Source organism: Symphodus melops (assembly GCF_947650265.1).
Source record: "Symphodus melops genome assembly, chromosome: 13".
Lineage (NCBI taxonomy): Eukaryota > Metazoa > Chordata > Actinopteri > Labriformes > Labridae > Symphodus > Symphodus melops.
In genome coordinates this window covers 7557755-7580279 of record NC_136703.1, presented here as the reverse complement: position 1 = coordinate 7580279, position 22525 = coordinate 7557755, and the positions used below count along the sequence as shown (strand labels likewise).

At 41.3% G+C, this 22525-nt stretch overlaps 1 protein-coding gene across 8 annotated transcripts; it reads right to left on the bottom strand.

Annotated features, from left to right (window-relative positions):
• Positions 1 to 249: 249 nt before the first annotated feature.
• Positions 250 to 21859, bottom strand: LOC306833681 (delta-type opioid receptor-like). Of its 8 annotated transcripts, none has more exons than XM_079359119.1 (7): positions 21610 to 21859; positions 19802 to 20119; positions 18961 to 19319; positions 14837 to 14929; positions 8920 to 9237; positions 8077 to 8435; positions 2258 to 2343 (listed from the first exon to the last, which is right to left on the bottom strand). In XM_079359119.1, exons 1-3 carry the CDS (start codon positions 21656 to 21658, stop codon positions 19105 to 19107), a joined length of 582 nt encoding a protein of 193 aa, XP_079215245.1. In that variant the 5' UTR covers positions 21659 to 21859; the 3' UTR covers positions 2258 to 2343; positions 8077 to 8435; positions 8920 to 9237; positions 14837 to 14929; positions 18961 to 19104. The 8 variants fall into 8 exon arrangements, 7 of the variants coding, with proteins under 7 accessions (XP_079215249.1, XP_079215251.1, XP_079215245.1 ...); XM_079359121.1 differs by having other exon boundaries at positions 19835 to 20119; XM_079359120.1 differs by lacking the exons at positions 14837 to 14929; positions 18961 to 19319; positions 19802 to 20119; positions 21610 to 21859 and adding an exon at positions 10728 to 10977.
• Positions 21860 to 22525: the final 666 nt, after the last annotated feature.

Below are 22525 nucleotides of genomic sequence, written 5' to 3'. Positions count from 1 at the left end.
CAGTTGCTGAACTGCCTTCGAAAAAACCTGGAGTGAAACAATGTTATTATCTCTGTTCCATGTATCCCACAACACCAAGCCGACTAGAGGATAACATGATGAGGTGTACTATGACTCTGCATGGCTCGAATTTCGTCCGCTTCCCCTGTAACTCCCCCCCCCTCCCTCTCTCTCCTCTTTCCTCCATCTGTTTTCTTTCAACTGATTTTTTTTTTTGTCGAGTTCACACACCTGGAGTGTTTTATCTCCTTCTGCTAGTTCTGCCCGTTTCCTCACCAGTAAATGAATACTTCCATTACCTGTAAGTGTCTCCTGTCTGGCTTATTATTTCATGAATGAAATAAAAGCAAATTATAATCCCCTTTGACAGATGCAACTTGTCAATGCACTCCTGAAGTCCTGAACTCCTGAAGCAAAACTATTAGCTGCTGGCAGTATCACATCAACAAGAAGGATTAAAATCCCCCTGATGGAGTCTGGACACTGGCAGTTGCGCTGAGGGGGTCGAGAGCATGGGTGGAGATCTGGATATGGATGACGGACCCCCAGGCGCTGAATGACAAGAAGACCGCGGGGTGAGGGGGGGATTCTGTCACGTTGCTGAAATGACAACAGCAAAGAGGAACAGTTTCAAATATAACAGTTATTAAAGGATGCGCTAACTGAGTTTGGTTTCACTGAAAGTGGAAAAAAACACCACAACAGTGAGCTGACAAACGATCACAAGAAAAACAAGACGGAGAAAGAGAGACATAGAGTGTGAGTAATGAATGAAAACAATGAAAACCTTACAGGTAATATATATACCGTTTTATGAAGGTCTGGAAATAATTGCACCTGTACGAGGTAGTGCTCTCCAGGTGTTGTTTTGTGAAGGGTTGTAGCTCTGCACCCAATTGGATAAACCCACTACCTTCTAGTTTGCTGAATATTCATGCCATCCTAAAGCCAATGACAGTCGTCTTTGTTGTTTCTAAAAATGTCTCAGTTATCATATTAAACCCTGATAATTCAAAAAGGGCTGTGATTGGCCCTGCCTGATCCAGGTCGACTTGAAAACTCAGCGTTTTCCTGAAGTTTTCAGGAAATTCAGGGATGTGCACAAGGACTTTTGGGAGCAGCACAAGAAAAACAGCTTTCTTTTCACAGGAATTCCTGAGCTGAGCCAGGCTCATGATGAACGTTCCTCTGCCAAGACTGTTCTGGGCTGAGAAAGTGGGAGAGCGGGAGGGGCAGAAAGAGAGAGAGTGAGAGAGAAATAGAGTTGTCTGACTTCTCCAAGTGCTTCCCTGTCACAGGCACCCCCTCACACAACATCCACACACTGATTGCAGAGGCTACCACCTTAAACTCCCACACTGTAAAAATGATCAAGGTGGCTTAACTTAGAAACTCAAGTTCAAATGCTGCCTTAAAAACACAAGCTGACTCAACTTCAAGATGAGCTTTGTTTCATCTCACAATGTTAAGTTGTAGAACTCGTTTAATTCATGATCACACTTTTTACTTGATACTCTGAGTTAAAACAACTATCACTCATAATTCATTCAAGAAAACTAGCTTTCTCTTGTCAAAGCAACACAGAATTCCACATTATTTCAACTCTCAAATTGAACTTATGCAAGTCGTTTAATTAATAATCATTTATTGCTTGAACTTGATACTTTGAGTTCAAACACCTAATTATGATATGTAATATGTACAGGAAAACTAGCTTTCTAGTGTCAAATCAATGCACACTATTTCTCACTCACATTTCCAAGTTAAGGTAACTTAAACCAATTCAAACTAATTGCCTTTTCGAGTTTGGTTAACTCGAGTTTTTAAGGCAGCAATTCAACTTAAGTTTTCAAACTAAGTATCATACAGTCATCATACAGTAGATGATGGCCATAAGTATTGCAAAGCTGCATGGAATATCCTTCTTGTTGTGCAGCACAATGGTCTCCTCAACCACAACTGCCACGTCCAAGATATCACATGGAACGGCCTCCCGTCCAGCACCTTCATGGCCTATCAGTAGGTCAAGTTTCATCCCCTTCACGGCTTCATCCAGAGTCTAAAGAGGCTTTACAAGTGTCATTTTCAAAATAACGTCTCACTGGCTCGTATACATTTTCCTGTGTCACTATCCCAGATGTAAACCTTAACTGTGCAAAATATTCAGACGCACAAGCCCGGTCCTACGCTCTCGCTGCTTTGATCGTTATATCCTACACATCTGTAGTGTTGCATTACTAAATACTTACGGTCTTACATCCTGATGACATCTGATGGATCTTTGCCGGTTATGAAGTGTGGCAGAACAAGCAGAGCAGCAGTCCTCCTTCTCTCATTTGAGTCCTACAAGACAAAGAAACATGCAGTATGAGGACAATCTCATACCAAACAACAACGGCTGCATCATTTTATGCTCGTCAGCTCCTCCACTTACATCTTTCTCAAGGCAGTACAACATGTCAAGCTGCTTCTGCTTGATTAGTCAAACATTTTAAATAGAAAACACAGGGCCTGATTTACTAAACCTTTGCGCGTCTTAAAACGTGTGCAAACTTGATACCACCAGAAATAAATGTGCCATCTGATCTACGAACAGCGTGCAGTGAGGAATGAGTCTTTCATGTGAACAAAAACAACACCTATTGTCCAAATAGTACGTTTGCCTTAATGAATATGCAACGCGAGGCGTTCCTGCCTCAGCGTGCAAAATACTGGGAGGAGAAAATGCAAAGAAGTTGAGTTAGTACACGCTATGTGATTTACCAAGCCAGTGACGGTGTCTAAATTTAACACCTTTGAAAGGAACGTGCTAATCCAAGTGCCCAGTGTTACGTACAACAGGCTGCAGTTAGGAGACATAGGCTCAATAAAAGAAGGTGTAAAGATCATTTCAACTTCCATCATCTTGCGCTTTTCCTCCATGTTTTCAGGACTCAATCCTTCACCCTCACCCTTCTTTGACTTCTTCAGACGTTTTCCCTTCGCATCTCCTCCTTTTCTTTTGTTCACTACCACCTCCGAGCATCCTGCTGCACTCAACTTTTGCCGATAGTTTCCAAGCTTAAAGAGCATATTGCAGGTTAAAGACAAAACTTAACTAATCATAGGAAAATACGTTAACAATACTGTTTTTAAAGAAATTCTGAAATTAATAACCCACAGGGTCTCCTGGAGACGTTTTAGTACGTTTTCGCACGTCTTTGCTCTTTACTTCCGCATTCGGCTGTGACGTAACATAAGAGAGTCCCGCTGAATCCCCGTCTATCTATCCATAGAAAAGCATGGATCCGAGTGTCACTCCCGTCAATAAATAGGAAGAAAATATGTATTCCTTTACATATAATGGTCCACTGGCTTATTATTCTGAACCTGTTAGATGTGATAGAGAGCAGAAACAGGCAGGATTAGAGGAATAACGGCCTCAGGAGAGAAGTGGTGTGAGGAGAGATCGGAGCAGGCGTCCTGCTGAGTGACAGGTGTCAGCTCGCCATATATGGGCTTGTGCTGTGTTCACATCAGCATATGTAAAGTTTGTAATCACATTCAATCAATTAAAAAACAATTTGTAGAAGGTGCAAGTGCCGATCATTCACCTTTACATTGTATGGGAGCTGCTCGTAAAAACGGCAAATCTGTACAATGTATTACGGTACCGCGCTGTGCGCGTGCGAGAGAGAGAGAGACAGACAGACAGACAGGCAGACAGACAGACAGACAGACAGACAGACAGACATAGAACCTGATTACACGGCCTTTGCAAATGCAGCACTATGTCTTTATTGTTTATTCCTGATGCAGCCCAGTGCTCACGTTGTTATAGAAAATACAGTGTATGATGCAGGATTCTCCTGACGTGAGTTCACAGCGCACGTAATCCACACAAACATGCACAACAGCGCACACACTCCACAGTTTAATGCGTGCACATATATTAGGCTACTACAAAAAGTTTAACATTTTAATGGGATAAAGGACCGACAGAAGTAAAGCTTATGTTTCGTTTTGTTTCCAAACTGCGCGTTCCGTATTACGCTCACACTAGAGAATATAACAGAGGATTCCAGCAGATCAAATCATTAAATGCTGCGTATATAATATTTTATGTTAAACACCCAGAGATTTAAATGAATAAGGAAATGCTTTTGCGCCTGATGCCGAAATATTCAACGTGTCTGTTCGATCGTTTCTGAGGTTCAGGGAATAATTCACCAAAAAACACTTTGAATAATCAAGCCACTTACACTATGCACCCGAATGTGTGCCGCGCAAATTACAAACTATTGCAGGGAGGCATCCTGTCTATTCTCACTCACTACCACGTATCATTACACCTCTTTAATCATGTTTTGGCCTGTTTTTTGTGCTTTAATTCTTTTGTGCTGCCTTCTAAATGTTTGTTTGTAAAGTGTTTGATGCTCTCGGTGCAAGACAAGTTCCCCCAGGGACAAAAAAGGCTTCATTCATTCATTCATACACTTACGCATAAAGCCCATCAAAGCAGAGTGACAGAACGCGACTCCCTTACGTGACGTCATATGACGCGTTGTTGAAAAAAAGCGAGTTCTAAACAGCTACGCTAAAAACAGCCACTTTCTCCTCTAAATTAGAGCACTTATGTGTTGAAGAATATACAGAAAATTGATGTACTTATTCTACAGCCCTTATCTGACAACATGAAGTGTTAATCCCAACTTTTTTTTAACCTGCAATATGCTCTTTAAATTTGAGGCTGTGAAACCACCAGTACTATCCTTTTTCGGACCCTGGCTCCTTTAGACTGGGATGTTTCTCAACAAGCCAAGCGTTGACTGGATTTGACGGCTCTTAGTAAATGAAAGTTCAATGTCTTTCCATCTGGATTTGTGATCTTTGTTGCATATGTAGCACTTATGGTGCTTTCTGTACCCTTATGTAGTGCAAGATAGACTGAAGGGATAACTGGGCCTGATCAGAAGATTCAAGATTCGTAGGAGCCTTGGGGATGCAACACCAAAGGAGGCGCACACACAAAGTTGCAGTGAAACAATGACTTTACTCTGCAAATTGTTTCAGAAGAATTATATACAAGAGCAATACAACATGCGTGCTTTGAAAAATAAAATAAAGTACCCTCAAAAACAGTAAAGTCCTTTCAATGTTCTTTAAGTCCTTCAAAGTTTTGTTTAGTCGTTCAATGTTCTTTTGAAACTGTAGTTGGGTTACGGTTACCAGTAGTTGTGGTTCGGGCTACGGCTCGCCATCCAGATCTGGAGAATCTTTGGAAATCCAATCCAGAACAAAAAACCTAACCTGGAAACAGGTCAGACAATATCTTAAACTGCATTTGTAACACTGGTTCACTTTGTATTCATTTAAATTTCCCACTCCCTCAAATGCACCGTCACATGAGGCGATCATGTGACGTGGACTCACCAATCACAAGGTACCAGTTTAGCTGCCCTGGCTTCATTCTCCTCAGGTGTGTGGGAGAGAAGCCAAGGGACAGCAGTTGCAGAAACCAGACCAAAAGGCACACACAAGATACCAGCTCCCCAACGCAGTGACGCGTTGGGGAGCTGGTATCTTGTGCGTGCCTTTTGATTTGACTGAACTGGCCAGGTGTCCTGCTTTAGGACCAGTTCCCCGATGGCGAGCTACGGAACACGGCCAGGAGCCTGAAAACTGTACCTGCTGTTGATGGTCTGGTAGGAGGCTCTGCAAGCCTGTTACCCCTCCCACATCCTCCAACTGAGCATTAAACTGCATCACAACCAAACCGTACTGGACTTTGCACTATTGGATCATTACTTTTCAAATCTATAACCTGTTTGTTCGAAAGCTCAGTGAATTAATTGTTTATGCAGTTAAGGACTTGGGGACCAGGCTACTGCAGTTCAGGTTGGCAGTTTAAACAACTGCACTGGAATATTGTTTAGTGTGTCCATTTTTGAATTTTGTTTTGAATTTCCAACCGGTTCATGAACTGCAATATGTAAATATTTTGGGCTTTACTTTGGGATTTTTTCACTGGTATTCAATATATTTTCACATTTAACTGCAACTGTTGTCTGTCTCTTTGTTTGCTGCACCTGCCCTCCAGCAGCCGAATCCTAGTCTTCTAATAATTTACTAGCCACATCAAATTAACTGCAGTAACTACATTGTGTAAACTCTATACATGTTACACGTTCTATATAGCTACTAGAACTATAGCTACTAGAAAAGCATTAAGAATTTCTTAAATATCTCAGTTGTACAACATTATATTTCAAAAGTTACTAAATGGAAAATAAACCATGTTTACAATAGTTTACATTCAGTAACAAAATGAGTGTTTCTAAAGTGTATAGCAAGTACACTTTGACTCCAACAATTACACTTGCAGGCTTTAAGTGTATAAAAATAAACTAAAAAACAGGCAAAGTGCGTGTGCCAGCACTTCACATTAACTCTACTCATTTTCACAATGGCTAACCACACATTAGCACTACAAGGAAAAATTAGCATGTGCTAAGTCCACAATTTTGCAGAAAACAGCAATTTACAACTCTACACAAGTGACTTTGCATACACCTTGCAATAGTATTTCGTATCAATTGAATTGGGACCTTGGGTAATCATTTATACCTCTTAAAAGTGCATTTTCGTAATGAAAAAGCTAGCGGAGATACCACTCGGAGGTTAGCATCCGGAGATTAGCATGCTAACTAGCTCCCATACACAATGAATAGCACTCACCATGCTACATCTCACGCGGGACACACGGTTTCCCAGCTCACATCGTTTCACAGCCTTTGGGACTCTCAGTATCAATCACGTTGTATTTCCACCAAAAACTGCGACTGACACGTTAGCTTCCCCGGAGCAGTTAAAAGGTTTCTCTCATGCAGAGCACGTAGTGATCAGGAGGAGACTTGACCTTATTGGCTAATATGGATTTTAGACTACAGCGCAATTGGCTGCTCGGAGTGTCAACGAAAATACGTATCACGTATTTTGAAATGATTTCTTTTAAACAATATTTATCAATTTATATTTATGTGCTTTTTAGTCAATATTAATGCCTACTCTGACATGTGGGGATTTTAATTAGTTACATCAATATTTATATTTTAATCCCGTTTTTAAGACTGGGTTACACATAGATTCAACAATGGCCTTAATTGAACTGAAAATAATCTTTCATGTGTGGTACTGCCATGGCATCGTCTTTTTTGACCAGTTGTAATGTTTTAAACCCAACTCCAGGTTGTTTTTTCACTGCCAAATTTCTCAGGAGATAATTCTATCCCAATTTTTTTAAATGTCAACTGGTAGAGCCTAAAAGAGAAATCAAAGTCTTGGAAGAATACTCATTTGAACAGATTCAAGCCTCTGGGTGAGACTCACAAACGGGATACAGTTCCATCTTTGAATATCTGATCTTATTTGAGTCATAAGGGGGTCTATAATTAATCTTCCCCAATGTGGGCATTTCTTTTGGTAACAGTATCCCAAAGTTTTTCAGAGTAGTCTGATCCCACTTCAACCTGAATTGTTGTCAAATTAAAGGTCATTATCTGGGTTTTTGGATAAGGGCTTATTCTATGTGTTCTTAGTCTGTCATTAACTCCTTGTTTCTCTACACCTTGATTAGTTCAAAGTTATATTTCAAGCACTTTCTTACTGTAGATTCTGGCAGATATTTCTCCAACAACTAAATGTAGTTTCTGTCTGGGATTGGTGGCGGATTGTTACACATTGAGCCATCAAAGTCAAAGAGCAGCATCTTAAAGTCATGGGATTGATCCAGTCAGGCACAGCTTCCTTTTTAATGATCATGTCATCCACTCCAACCATACAGCTTATTTATGTTTTGATATGTTTCTCAACAACAGTGTCTTCATCACCTGATACGGTTTTGGCTACACAGGCGACATCGGTGCGTAGGACACATTCTTTGATGTTTGGGTTTTAAAATGGGATTGCTTTTCATTTTTTAAAAGCATTAAATATAGTTTAGCAATTCTTCTGTCTACTGATTCTCTGACCAACATGCTGAATACATTCAAAGAGTCCTTTCTGTGGATATGAGTGGTCCCGCAGGGTGCTCCTCACCCGACTGCGACTCACCCCCTCACAGTCCCCATGTCTCCTGGCTCCGGGGCAGCACAAGTCCCTGAAGCACCTCTTGAAGTTCTCCTGGAGGAAAGCGTCGAGGATGGCCTCCAGGTGGTCTCCGGCACGTTGGCTGACAGGGCCTTAACCATGATGACGATGCGGATGGGGGTCCAGTACACCACCAAGACTCCAACCACCACCAGCACTAGGCGTGTGATCCTCTTCAGCCCATGAGCAACAGAGTGTGGCAGACATGATGGTTATGACAGGTGCTACAAAGGTGAAGACACAGATCTTCATCAGGGTGTCCCAGTAGATGTAAGCTTCAGGGAACTGTAGAGCACACTCTGTAATCCCTGTTTGAACACAGTTAGCACCAAGGATTCAGTCACTCAATAAAACTACAGTCGCCTTGCTAACAAATGCCCTTTAAGCATTGACAGTAATGCTACATTTTAATGTTTGCTGCTAGCTTATGTACTCACAACGACAATGCAAACCTGTTGATGACATCTTAGTCAACATATACTATTATGCATACAGTGTTAGCCGTTTTAACATGCTAACATTTAAGCTATGATGCTCTCCAGCCGATTCCTCCACTAAGAGCCATGGATGTCTGAAAGGTTAATAACCCCTAAAGTCAGATCTCTAACAGCAGTCAGATTGACACTACACACAGCTAGTCTCATATCATATGCCTGGGTTAAGTGCACTTTGCTTATTGTCTACAGGCCTGTTGTCAACACACACCATCTATCAGTCTGCCCCTGAAAATGAGCAATATTTCAATTTATTTTCTCAAACTGTGTCAACCAATAATTCAGGCTATAGCTTTACCAGGGCCTTGATTGGTTGGCACACGTAGCTCACCACGCTCATCATGGTCAGGGTAAAGATGCTGGTGAACGTCTTGTAGAAATCCATGGAGATCAAAACCTTGCACGCCAAACAGCCAGGAGCCGAGCAGATAGTCAGTGCTCTGGAAAGACATGCTGTGAGTGACCAGAGCGTCAGCCACGCCCACACTGAAGATGTAGATGTTGGTGGCTGTTTTCATCTCGTTCTGTCTGTTGTGGGGGCAGACGTGAAGAGCAGGTCGCCGTTCACCTGCTGCAGCTGTCCGCTGAGCCACAGGAAACCGGACCAACAGTAAATCTGACAGAGAGAAGGAAGAAGAGCGTGGAGATGGATGTCATTGGAGAAGGATTCTTAAACATGCCTCTGCATACCAGGAGTGTACGTGTGATAACTGCACCTTGAGGAGAGAGAACCTTTCATTCTAATATTGACATCTATCTTCATTTATCCTGACTCTTGAGCAGCTCTAACCACACCGTTTCTCATTCAGCTTAATCTTATCTTCCGCTTGCTTTCAGCCTCACTGTGACCTGAATGAAGTTGAACTACAGCAGCACTTGCACACAAATCAAGCATTTCACACTACAACTCCATACAGAGGATCAACTCACTCACTTAGCTGCAGTTAAACTCATACAGCCTAATATGACAGTCTGCATGGAATATCCTTCATGTTGTGCAGAACAATGCTCTCCTCATCCACACAACTTCTTGGAGGCTGTATTCTTCACCTTTTCCTCAGCTTCTCTTGGATTGTGTTCATTTACTTAACCCTCATCTTATTTCTAACATGAAATAATGTCAAATGCAGCTTTTAATCGTGTAGCATCTCTTTCACAGTGGCTCCTTATTTATCAAATTAGAAATCCTCTTGTCAGTTCACTTTTACTTGAATAATGACTCTGATTCCTCTATGCTCAATAAAATAAACTATCAATGGTAATCCTTCTGCTTGAAAACAAATGGTTTATAGTTGTTGTTTTGTTTTTTGTCAGTCTTTTGATTATGTGCTGTTCTACCAATCAGGTGTTCCGATTATACCTCAAGTCACACCTACACATTGACACACTGTTGTCAAGAAGACGATCTCAGTAATTAATGCCACCATTCACAGCATTCATACTGGGCACAACGGACATGTTTCTGCAAGAATCAAACTTGGCTCATTCACATTGTACCCATCAGCTCGACCCAATTAATAAATGATGATGTGTCCTACTAATACGATAATAACGATGATAGAGAAAACATTAATGGACGCTATCGCCAGGCTGCGATGAGTTGGGCGGGGTCTCAGCTGGTCACGTGCTCTACTAGCCGAATCCGCAGTCTAGGAGCGGCAACTTGGCCATGTGTACCTGCAGGTCGCTGCTTTACATCGACCCCCTGATGATAGCGTGCATAGGGCAAGCCCTGGAAGGGCAGGAGCTGGAATCGAACTCTCAACCTTGCGATTGAGAGACGACCTCGCTACCTGTTTCGCCACTTCCGCCCCGAAAAAAATTCGATTTTTTTCGTATTTAAAGTATCCACCCCCATACAATGTTAAAAACTTGATTATTAGTAGAATTTAAATCAACGTAGCCACAGAAACAATTTACAGATCACAAAAGCGCTTAATTTTGAGCTAATACAAGCTCGACTTTCATGGACAATAACTCGTTTTACGTTTCTATGGAAACAGCGCTACATAAGGCAAGCTGGCCAGCAGTTCCATCCTAGCTAGCGTTAGTCTACAGCTAACATTAAAACAAGCAGGCAGCTTACTAGAAAGTCAAAACACTTACTTTCAATATATACGCAGGTCTTTAGACAGTCTTCGTTATCTGATCCCATTAATTATTTCCATAAGAGATTTAATGCTCCATAATTACATAACCATCCAATGAAGACTTACAGCCTGAGTGTAAAGACGCTGGTTTTGACCGCTCGGAGCCAAATGTGAGCCGAACACGGAGGTTTGCTAGCAGGTTAGCTAGCACGAAAAGTACTAATAACTTTGTCATGCCGCTGTGAATGTAGCAAATTATCATTTAACACAACACACGCTAAAATATATATACATCACTTGCACTGACAGTATAAGAACTATCAAAACAACAAAAGTCCCTTTTCAGAAGAAATATAGAAATGAAATGACAGTGTCTTCAAAGTGAGGTCTGAAGTGAATGGAAGGCTGCTATTGCCACTCGTGTGGACAAGAAAATGTATTTTACACATCAATCAAATAAGTGGATTATACATTTTTATATATTTTATAATATTCTTGCGGAGGCTTTGACGTAATTGAACGTTCACTGTCTCATGCACAGACATCATACAGAATGAAGGTCCTACCATTGACAAGACTGCCATCTAGTGACCACCAAATGAAATACCTCAACTGTACTAATGTACAATGCTGATCATCTTCAAAGTAATTTTAACAAGACCAGTTGTAGTTCAATAAGATTGGAGGCTGAAGTTTCTGGTTGCAGTATTGAGAAAGAATCTCTATGACAGGATAAAGTCATAGAATTGATATCAGATTGTTTTTAGCTTTTTTGGCATCATCTGATGTCTTATTCTATTTAATAATTATTGTATTGGTTACAGTGTGGATAATTTACCTGCTGTAGGTAACATAAAACATATGTCATAGATATTAAGGAAAATGCAAATTCGATCTCAAGATAATCCAGCTATGTGGTGGTGCCTCCAGCATGTGTTTCAAGTCTCAGATCCCTCACGTGTACTTTGTGTTTGTGTCCTTATCATATGAAAGGATGCTTTATTGCATGGAAACAGGGGAAGACAGGTCCTTCTGCTGAAGGGTTTACTGTCTTTTTTATGTCAAATAGGTTGCTTGATACTGAGAGATTATAAATCACATTCTTCGAGACCTCTACAAGTTTTTACATTCTTCTGTGTGCCTCCCTACAGTCCATTGTGAAGAATGGAGAACAGGCTATGGTTCTGTTTTCCTTTTTGGTTACCGGTATGAACCAGAGCGTGATGATAGCCAACCGCCATGGACGGGCCCAGCGGTCAAGCAGTGAAATCCCCGGAGAGGGCGGTAGCGAGGAGACTGAGCCGAGGAGGAGAAGGTCCAAGCAGACAGAGGAGACCAAGGAGGAAAAGAAGTGCTGTTCCAAGTGTGTCTGCAAGCCCATTGATGCCGATACAATGGACATCTATGCCAGGGCTGTTTTCCCTTTCACTTTTGCTGTGGTGAACGTGATCTACTGGGTGGCTTACACCATGTGAAGAAAAGGCAACCTTGCTTTGAGAATGGCTGCCATCTAGAGCTGTACATAAGACACTGCTGGAGCTGTGCAGCTACAAAGCTGGCAGAAAGATGCAGCTGAAGTAAATCGTAGGCCTCAGTTAGAAATCAAAATGTAAGAAGAAAAAGTGTTAAGCCTTTGACAATGAATATCTGGTTATTAATGATTTATGGAAGTAGTAAGGAGTACACAAAATGTAAAAAGGACTTCCTTTATTTAAATACAAATACAGAAATGAAGTCACAGAACTAGGTTGCCTATTAAAAGTACACATATATATTGTGAAGTTGTAGAAGCTTTACAAAAGGACATATTGGCAAATGTTCCTGCCGAAAGTTCTGCCCTCAAGCTGACATCTTCAAAAGACGATCGCATACAGTTGCTGAACTGCCTTCGAAAAAACCTGGAGTGAAACAATGTTATTATCTCTGTTCCATGTATCCCACAACACCAAGCCGACTAGAGGATAACGTGATGAGGTGTACTATGACTCTGCATGGCTCGAATCTCGTCCGCTTCCCCTGTAACTCCCCCCCCCCCTCTCTCTCCTCTTTCCTCCATCTGTTTTCTTTCAACTGATTTTTTTTTTTTTTGTCGAGTTCACACACCTGGAGTGTTTCATCTCCTTCTGCTAGTTCTGCCTGTTTCCTCACCAGTAAATGAATACTTCCATTACCTGTAAGTGTCTCCTGTCTGGCTTATTATTTCATGAATGAAATAAAAGCAAATTATAATCCCCTTTGACAGATGCAACTTGTCAATGCACTCCTGAAGTCCTGAACTCCTGAAGCAAAACTATTAGCTGCTGGCAGTATCACATCAACAAGAAGGATTAAAATCCCCCTGATGGAGTCTGGACACTGGCAGTTGCGCTGAGGGGGTCGAGAGCATGGGTGGAGATCTGGATATGGATGACGGACCCCCAGGCGCTGAATGACAAGAAGACCGCGGGGTGAGGGGGGGATTCTGTCACGTTGCTGAAATGACAACAGCAAAGAGGAACAGTTTCAAATATAACAGTTATTAAAGGATGCGCTAACTGAGTTTGGTTTCACTGAAAGTGGAAAAAAACACCACAACAGTGAGCTGACAAACGATCACAAGAAAAACAAGATGGAGAAAGAGAGACATAGTGTGAGTAATGAATGAAAACAATGAAAACCTTACAGGTAATATATACCGTTTTATGAAGGTCTGGAAATAATTACACCTGTACGAGGTAGTGCTCTCCAGGTGTTGTTTTGTGAAGGGTTGTAGCTCTGCACCCAATTGGATAAACCCACTACCTTCTAGTTTGCTGAATATTCATGCCATCCTAAAGCCAATGACAGTCGTCTCTGTTGTTTCTAAAAATGTCTCAGTTATCATATTAAACCCTGATAATTCAAAAAGGGCTGTGATTGGCCCTGCCTGATCCAGGTCGACTTGAAAACTCAGCGTTTTCCTGAAGTTTTCAGGAAACTCAGGGATGTGCACAAGGACTTTTGGGAGCAGCACAAGAAAAACAGCTTTCTTTTCACAGGAATTCCTGAGCTGAGCCAGGCTCATGATGAACGTTCCTCTGCCAAGACTGTTCTGGGCTGAGAAAGTGGGAGAGCGGGAGGGGCAGAAAGAGAGAGAGTGAGAGAGAAATAGAGTTGTCTGACTTCTCCAAGTGCTTCCCTGTCACAGTCACCCCCTCACACAACATCCACACACTGATTGCAGAGGCTACTACCTTAAACTCCCACACTGTAAAAATGATCAAGGTGGCTCAACTTAGAAACTCAAGTTCAAATGCTGCCTTAAAAACACAAGCTGACTCAACTTCAAGATGAGCTTTGTTTCATCTCACAATGTTAAGTTGTAGAACTCGTTTAATTCATGATCACACTTTTTACTTGATACTCTGAGTTAAAACAACTATCACTCATAATTCATTCAAGAAAACTAGCTTTCTCTTGTCAAAGCAACACAGAATTCCACATTATTTCAACTCTCAAATTGAACTTATGCAAGTCGTTTAATTAATAATCATTTATTGCTTGAACTTGATACTTTGAGTTCAAACACCTAATTATGATATGTAATATGTACAGGAAAACTAGCTTTCTAGTGTCAAATCAATGCACACTATTTCTCACTCACATTTCCAAGTTAAGGTAACTTAAACCAATTCAAACTAATTGCCTTTTCGAGTTTGGTTAACTCGAGTTTTTAAGGCAGCAATTCAACTTAAGTTTTCAAACTAAGTATCATACAGTCATCATACAGTAGATGATGGCCATAAGTATTGCAAAGCTGCATGGAATATCCTTCTTGTTGTGCAGCACAATGGTCTCCTCAACCACAACTGCCACGTCCAAGATATCACATGGAACGGCCTCCCGTCCAGCACCTTCATGGCCTATCAGTAGGTCAAGTTTCATCCCCTTCACGGCTTCATCCAGAGTCTAAAGAGGCTTTACAAGTGTCATTTTCAAAATAACGTCTCACTGGCTTGTATACATTTTCCTGTGTCACTATCCCAGATGTAAACCTTAACTGTGCAAAATATTCAGACGCACAAGCCCGGTCCTACGCTCTCGCTGCTTTGATCGTTATATCCTACACATCTGTAGTGTTGCATTACTAAATACTTACGGTCTTACGTCACACATCCTGATGACATCTGATGGATCTTTGCCGGTTATGAAGTGTGGCAGAACAAGCAGAGCAGCAGTCCTCCTTCTCTCATTTGAGTCCTACAAGACAAAGAAACATGCAGTATGAGGACAATCTCATACCAAACAACAACGGCTGCATCATTTTATGCTCGTCAGCTCCTCCACTTACATCTTTCTCAAGGCAGTACAACATGTCAAGCTGCTTCTGCTTGATTAGTCAAACATTTTAAATAGAAAACACAGGGCCTGATTTACTAAACCTTTGCGCGTCTTAAAACGTGTGCAAACTTGATACCACCAGAAATAAATGTGCCATCTGATCTACGAACAGCGTGCAGTGAGGAATGAGTCTTTCATGTGAACAAAAACAACACCTATTGTCCAAATAGTACGTTTGCCTTAATGAATATGCAACGCGAGGCGTTCCTGCCTCAGCGTGCAAAATACTGGGAGGAGAAAATGCAAAGAAGTTGAGTTAGTACACGCTATGTGATTTACCAAGCCAGTGACGGTGTCTAAATTTAACACCTTTGAAAGGAACGTGCTAATCCAAGTGCCCAGTGTTACGTACAACAGGCTGCAGTTAGGAGACATAGGCTCAATAAAAGAAGGTGTAAAGATCATTTCAACTTCCATCATCTTGCGCTTTTCCTCCATGTTTTCAGGACTCAATCCTTCACCCTCACCCTTCTTTGACTTCTTCAGACGTTTTCCCTTCGCATCTCCTCCTTTTCTTTTGTTCACTACCACCTCCGAGCATCCTGCTGCACTCAACTTTTGCCGATAGTTTCCAAACTTAAATTTGAGGCTGTGAAACCACCAGTACTATCCTTTTTCGGACCCTGGCTCCTTCAGACTGGGATGTTTCTCAACAAGCCAAGCGTTGACTGGATTTGACGGCTCTTAGTAAATGAAAGTTCAATGTCTTTCCATCTGGATTTGTGATCTTTGTTGCATATGTAGCACTTATGGTGCTTTCTGTACCCTTATGTAGTGCAAGATAGACTGAAGGGATAACTGGGCCTGATCAGAAGATTCAAGATTCGTAGGAGCCTTGGGGATGCAACACCAAAGGAGGCGCACACACAAAGTTGCAGTGAAACAATGACTTTACTCTGCAAATTGTTTCAGAAGAATTATATACAAGAGCAATACAACATGCGTGCTTTGAAAAATAAAATAAAGTACCCTCAAAAACAGTAAAGTTCTTTCAATGTTCTTTAAGTCCTTCAAAGTTTTGTTTAGTCGTTCAATGTTCTTTTGAAACTGTAGTTGGGTTACGGTTACCAGTAGTTGTGGTTCGGGCTACGGCTCGCCATCCAGATCTGGAGAATCTTCGGAAATCCAATCCAGAACAAAAAACCTAACCTGGAAACAGGTCAGACAATATCTTAAACTGCGTTTGTAACACTGGTTCATTTAAATTTCCCACTCCCTCAAATGCACCGTCACATGAGGCGATCATGTGACGTGGACTCACCAATCACAAGGTACCAGTTTAGCTGCCCTGGCTTCATTCTCCTCAGGTGTGTGGGAGAGAAGCCAAGGGACAGCAGTTGCAGAAACCAGACCATTGTCACTGCGTTGGGGAGCTGGTATCTTGTGCGTGCCTTTTGATTTGACTGAACTGGCCAGGTGTCCTGCTTTAGGACCAGTTCCCCGATGGCGAGCTACGGAACACGGCCAGGAGCCTGAAAACTGTACCTGCTGTTGATGGTTTGGTAGGAGGCCCTGCAAGCCTGTTACCCCTCCCACATCCTCCAACTGAGCATTAAACTGCATCACAACCAAACCGTACTGGACTTTGCACTATTGGATCATTACTTTTCAAATCTATAACCTGTTTGTTCGAAAGCTCAGTGAATTAATTGTTTATGCAGTTAAGGACTTGGGGACCAGGCTACTGCAGTTCAGGTTGGCAGTTTAAACAACTGCACTGGAATATTGCTTAGTGTGTCCATTTTTGAATTTTGTTTTGAATTTCCAACCGGTTCATGAACTGCAATATGTAAATATTTTGGGCTTTACTTTGGGATTTTTTCACTGGTGTTCAATATATTTTCACATTTAACTGCAACTGTTGTGCGTCTCTTTGTTTGCTGCACCTGCCCTCCAGCAGCCGAATCCTAGTCTTCTAATAATTTACTAGCCACATCAAATTAACTGCAGTAACAACATTGTGTAAACTCTATACATGTTACACGTTCTATATAGCTACTAGAACTATAGCTACTAGAAAAGCATTAAGAATTTCTTAAATATCTCAGTTGTACAACATTATATTTCAAAAGTTACTAAATGGAAAATAAACCATGTTTACAATAGTTTACATTCAGTAACAAAATGAGTGTTTCTAAAGTGTATAGCAAGTACACTTTGACTCCAACAATTACACTTGCAGGCTTTAAGTGTATAAAAATAAACCAAAAAACAGGCAAAGTGCGTGTGCCAGCACTTCACATTAACTCTACTCATTTTCACAATGGCTAACCACACATTAGCACTACAAGGAAAAATTAGCATGTGCTAAGTCCACAATTTTGCACAGAAAACAGCAATTTACAACTCTACACAAGTGACTTTGCATAAACCTTGCAATAGTATTTCGTATCAATTGAATTGGGACCTTGGGTAATCATTTATACCTCTTAAAAGTGCATTTTCGTAATGAAAAAGCTAGCGGAGATACCACTCGGAGGTTAGCATCCGGAGATTAGCATGCTAACTAGCTCCCATACACAATGAATAGCACTCACCATGCTACATCTCACGCGGGACACACGGTTTCCCAGCTCACATCGTTTCACAGCCTTTGGGACTCTCAATATCAATCACGTTGTATTTCCACCAAAAACTGCGACTGACACGTTAGCTTCCCCGGAGCAGTTAAAAGGTTTCTCTCATGCAGAGCACGTAGTGATCAGGAGGAGACTTGACCTTATTGGCTAATATGGATTTTAGACTACAGCGCAATTGGCTGCTCGGAGTGTCAACGAAAATACGTATCACGTATTTTGAAATGATTTCTTTTAAACAATATTTATCAATTTATATTTATGTGCTTTTTAGTCAATATTAATGCCTACTCTGACATGTGGGGATTTTAATTAGTTACATCAATATTTATATTTTAATCCCGTTTTTAAGACTGGGTTACACATAGATTCAACAATGGCCTTAATTGAACTGAGGAAAAAAGATCTTTCATGTGTGGTACTGCCATGGCATCGTCTTTTTTGACCAGTTGTAATGTTTTAAACCTAACTCCAGGTTGTTTTTTCACTGCCAAATTTCTCAGGAGATAATTCTATCCCATTTTTTTTAAATGTCAACTGGTAGAGCCTAAAAGAGAAATCAAAGTCTTGGAAGAATACTCATTTGAACAGATTCAAGCCTCTGGGTGAGACTCACAAACGGGATACAGTTCCATCTTTGAATATCTGATCTTATTTGAGTCATAAGGGGGTCTATAATTAATCTTCCCCAATGTGGGCATTTCTTTTGGTAACAGTATCCCAAAGTTTTTCAGAGTAGTCTGATCCCACTTCAACCTGAATTGTTGTCAAATTAAAGGTCATTATCTGGGTTTTTGGATAAGGGCTTATTCTATGTGTTCTTAGTCTGTCATTAACTCCTTGTTTCTCTACACCTTGATTAGTTCAAAGTTATATTTCAAGCACTTTCTTACTGTAGATTCTGGCAGATATTTCTCCAACAACTAAATGTAGTTTCTGTCTGGGATTGGTGGCGGATTGTTACACATTGAGCCATCAAAGTCAAAGAGCAGCATCTTAAAGTCATGGGATTGATCCAGTCAGGCACAGCTTTCTTTTTAATGATCATGTCATCCACTCCAACCATACAGCTTATTTATGTTTCTCAACAACAGTGTCTTCATCACCTGATACGGTTTTGGCTACACAGGCAACATCGGTGCGTAGGACACATTCTTTGATGTTTGGGTTTTAAAATGGGATTGCTTTTCATTTTTTAAAAGCATTAAATATAGTTTAGCAATTCTTCTGTCTACTGATTCTCTGACCAACATGCTGAATACATTCAAAGAGTCCTTTCTGTGGATATGAGTGGTCCCGCAGGGTGCTCCTCACCCGACTGCGACTCACCCCCTCACAGTCCCCATGTCTCCTGGCTCCGGGGCAGCACAAGTCCCTGAAGCACCTCTTGAAGTTCTCCTGGAGGAAAGCGTCGAGGATGGCCTCCAGGTGGTCTCCGGCACGTTGGCTGACAGGGCCTTAACCATGATGACGATGCGGATGGGGGTCCAGTACACCACCAAGACTCCAACCACCACCAGCACTAGGCGTGTGATCCTCTTCAGCCCATGAGCAACAGAGTGTGGCAGACATGATGGTTATGACAGGTGCTACAAAGGTGAAGACACAGATCTTCATCAGGGTGTCCCAGTAGATGTAAGCTTCAGGGAACTGTAGAGCACACTCTGTAATCCCTGTTTGAACACAGTTAGCACCAAGGATTCAGTCACTCAATAAAACTACAGTCGCCTTGCTAACAAATGCCCTTTAAGCATTGACAGTAATGCTACATTTTAGTTTGCTGCTAGCTTATGTACTCACAACGACAATGCAAACCTGTTGATGACATCTTAGTCAACATATACTATTATGCATACAGTGTTAGCCGTTTTAACATGCTAACATTTAAGCTATGATGCTCTCCAGCCGATTCCTCCACTAAGAGCCATGGATGTCTGAAAGGTTAATAACCCCTAAAGTCAGATCTCTAACAGCAGTCAGATTGACACTACACACAGCTAGTCTCACATCATATACCTGGGTTAAGTGCACTTTGCTTATTGTCTACAGGCCTGTTGTCAACACACACCATCTATCAGTCTGCCCCTGAAAATGAGCAATATTTCAATTTATTTTCTCAAACTGTGTCAACCAATAATTCAGGCTATAGCTTTACCAGGGCCTTGATTGGTTGGCACACGTAGCTCACCACGCTCATCATGGTCAGGGTAAAGATGCTGGTGAACGTCTTGTAGAAATCCATGGAGATCAAAACCTTGCACGCCAAACAGCCAGGAGCCGAGCAGATAGTCAGTGCTCTGGAAAGACATGCTGTGAGTGACCAGAGCGTCAGCCACGCCCACACTGAAGATGTAGATGTTGGTGGCTGTTTTCATCTCGTTCTGTCTGTTGTGGGGGCAGACGTGAAGAGCAGGTCGCCGTTCACCTGCTGCAGCTGTCCGCTGAGCCACAGGAAACCGGACCAACAGTAAATCTGACAGAGAGAAGGAAGAAGAGCGTGGAGATGGATGTCATTGGAGAAGGATTCTTAAACATGCCTCTGCATACCAGGAGTGTACGTGTGATAACTGCACCTTGAGGAGAGAGAACCTTTCATTCTAATATTAACATCTATCTTCATTTATCCTGACTCTTGAGCAGCTCTAACCACACCGTTTCTCATTCAGCTTTATCTTATCTTCCGCTTGCTTTCAGCCTCACTGTGACCTGAATGAAGTTGAACTACAGCAGCACTTGCACACAAATCAAGCATTTCACACTACAACTCCATACAGAGGATCAACTCACTCACTTAGCTGCAGTTAAACTCATACAGCCTAATATGACAGTCTGCATGGAATATCCTTCATGTTGTGCAGAACAATGCTCTCCTCATCCACACAACTTCTTGGAGGCTGTATTCTTCACCTTTTCCTCAGCTTCTCTTGGATTGTGTTCATTTACTTAACCCTCATCTTATTTCTAACATGAAATAATGTCAAATGCAGCTTTTAATCGTGTAGCATCTCTTTCACAGTGGCTCCTTATTTATCAAATTAGAAATCCTCTTGTCAGTTCACTTTTACTTGAATAATGACTCTGATTCCTCTATGCTCAATAAAATAAACTATCAATGGTAATCCTTCTGCTTGAAAACAAATGGTTTATAGTTGTTGTTTTGTTTTTTGTCAGTCTTTTGACTATGTGCTGTTCTACCAATCAGGTGTTCCGATTATACCTCAAGTCACACCTACACATTGACACACTGTTGTCAAGAAGACGATCTCAGTAATTAATGCCACCATTCACAGCATTCATACTGGGCACAACGGACATGTTTCTGCAAGAATCAAACTTGGCTCATTCACATTGTACCCATCAGCTCGACCCAATTAATAAATGATGATGTGTCCTACTAATACGATAATAACGATGATAGAGAAAACATTAATGGACGCTATCGCCAGGCTGCGATGAGTTGGGCGGGGTCTCAGCTGGTCACGTGCTCTACTAGCCGAATCCGCAGTCTAGGAGCGGCAACTTGGCCATGTGTACCTGCAGGTCGCTGCTTTACATCGACCCCCTGATGATAGCGTGCATAGGGCAAGCCCTGGAAGGGCAGGAGCTGGAATCGAACTCTCAACCTTGCGATTGAGAGACGACCTCGCTACCTGTTTCGCCACTTCCGCCCCGAAAAACATTCGATTTTTTTCGTGTTTAAAGTATCCACGCCCATACAATGTTAAAAACTTGATTATTAGTAGAATTTAAATCAACGTAGCCACAGAAACAATTTACAGATCACAAAAGCGCTTAATTTTGAGCTAATACAAGCTCGACTTTCATGGACAATAACTCGTTTTACGTTTCTATGGAAACAGCGCTACATAAGGCAAGCTGGCCAGCAGTTCCATTCTAGCTAGCGTTAGTCTACAGCTAACATTAAAACAAGCAGGCAGCTTACTAGAAAGTCAAAACACTTACTTTCAATATATACGCAGGTCTTTAGACAGTCTTCGTTATCTGATCCCATTAATTATTTCCATAAGAGATTTAATGCTCCATAATTACATAACCATCCAATGAAGACTTACAGCCTGAGTGTAAAGACGCTGGTTTTGACCGCTCGGAGCCAAATGTGAGCCGAACACGGAGGTTTGCTAGCAGGTTAGCTAGCACGAAAAGTACTAATAACTTTGTCATGCCGCTGTGAATGTAGCAAATTATCATTTAACACAACACACGCTAAAATATATATACATCACTTGCACTGACAGTATAAGAACTATCAAAACAACAAAAGTCCCTTTTCAGAAGAAATATAGAAATGAAATGACAGTGTCTTCAAAGTGAGGTCTGAAGTGAATGGAAGGCTGCTATTGCCACTCGTGTGGACAAGAAAATGTATTTTACACATCAATCAAATAAGTGGATTATACATTTTTATATATTTTATAATATTCTTGCGGAGGCTTTGACGTAATTGAACGTTCACTGTCTCATGCACAGACATCATACAGAATGAAAGTCCTACCATTGACAAGACTGCCATCTAGTGACCACCAAATGAAATACCTCAACTGTACTAATGTACAATGCTGATCATCTTCAAAGTAATTTTAACAAGACCAGTTGTAGTTCAATAAGATTGGAGGCTGAAGTTTCTGGTTGCAGTATTGAGAAAGAATCTCTATGACAGGATAAAGTCATAGAATTGATATCAGATTGTTTTTAGCTTTTTTGGCATCATCTGATGTCTTATTCTATTTAATAATTATTGTATTGGTTACAGTGTGGATAATTTACCTGCTGTAGGTAACATAAAACATATGTCATAGATATTAAGGAAAATGCAAATTCGATCTCAAGATAATCCAGCTATGTGGTGGTGCCTCCAGCA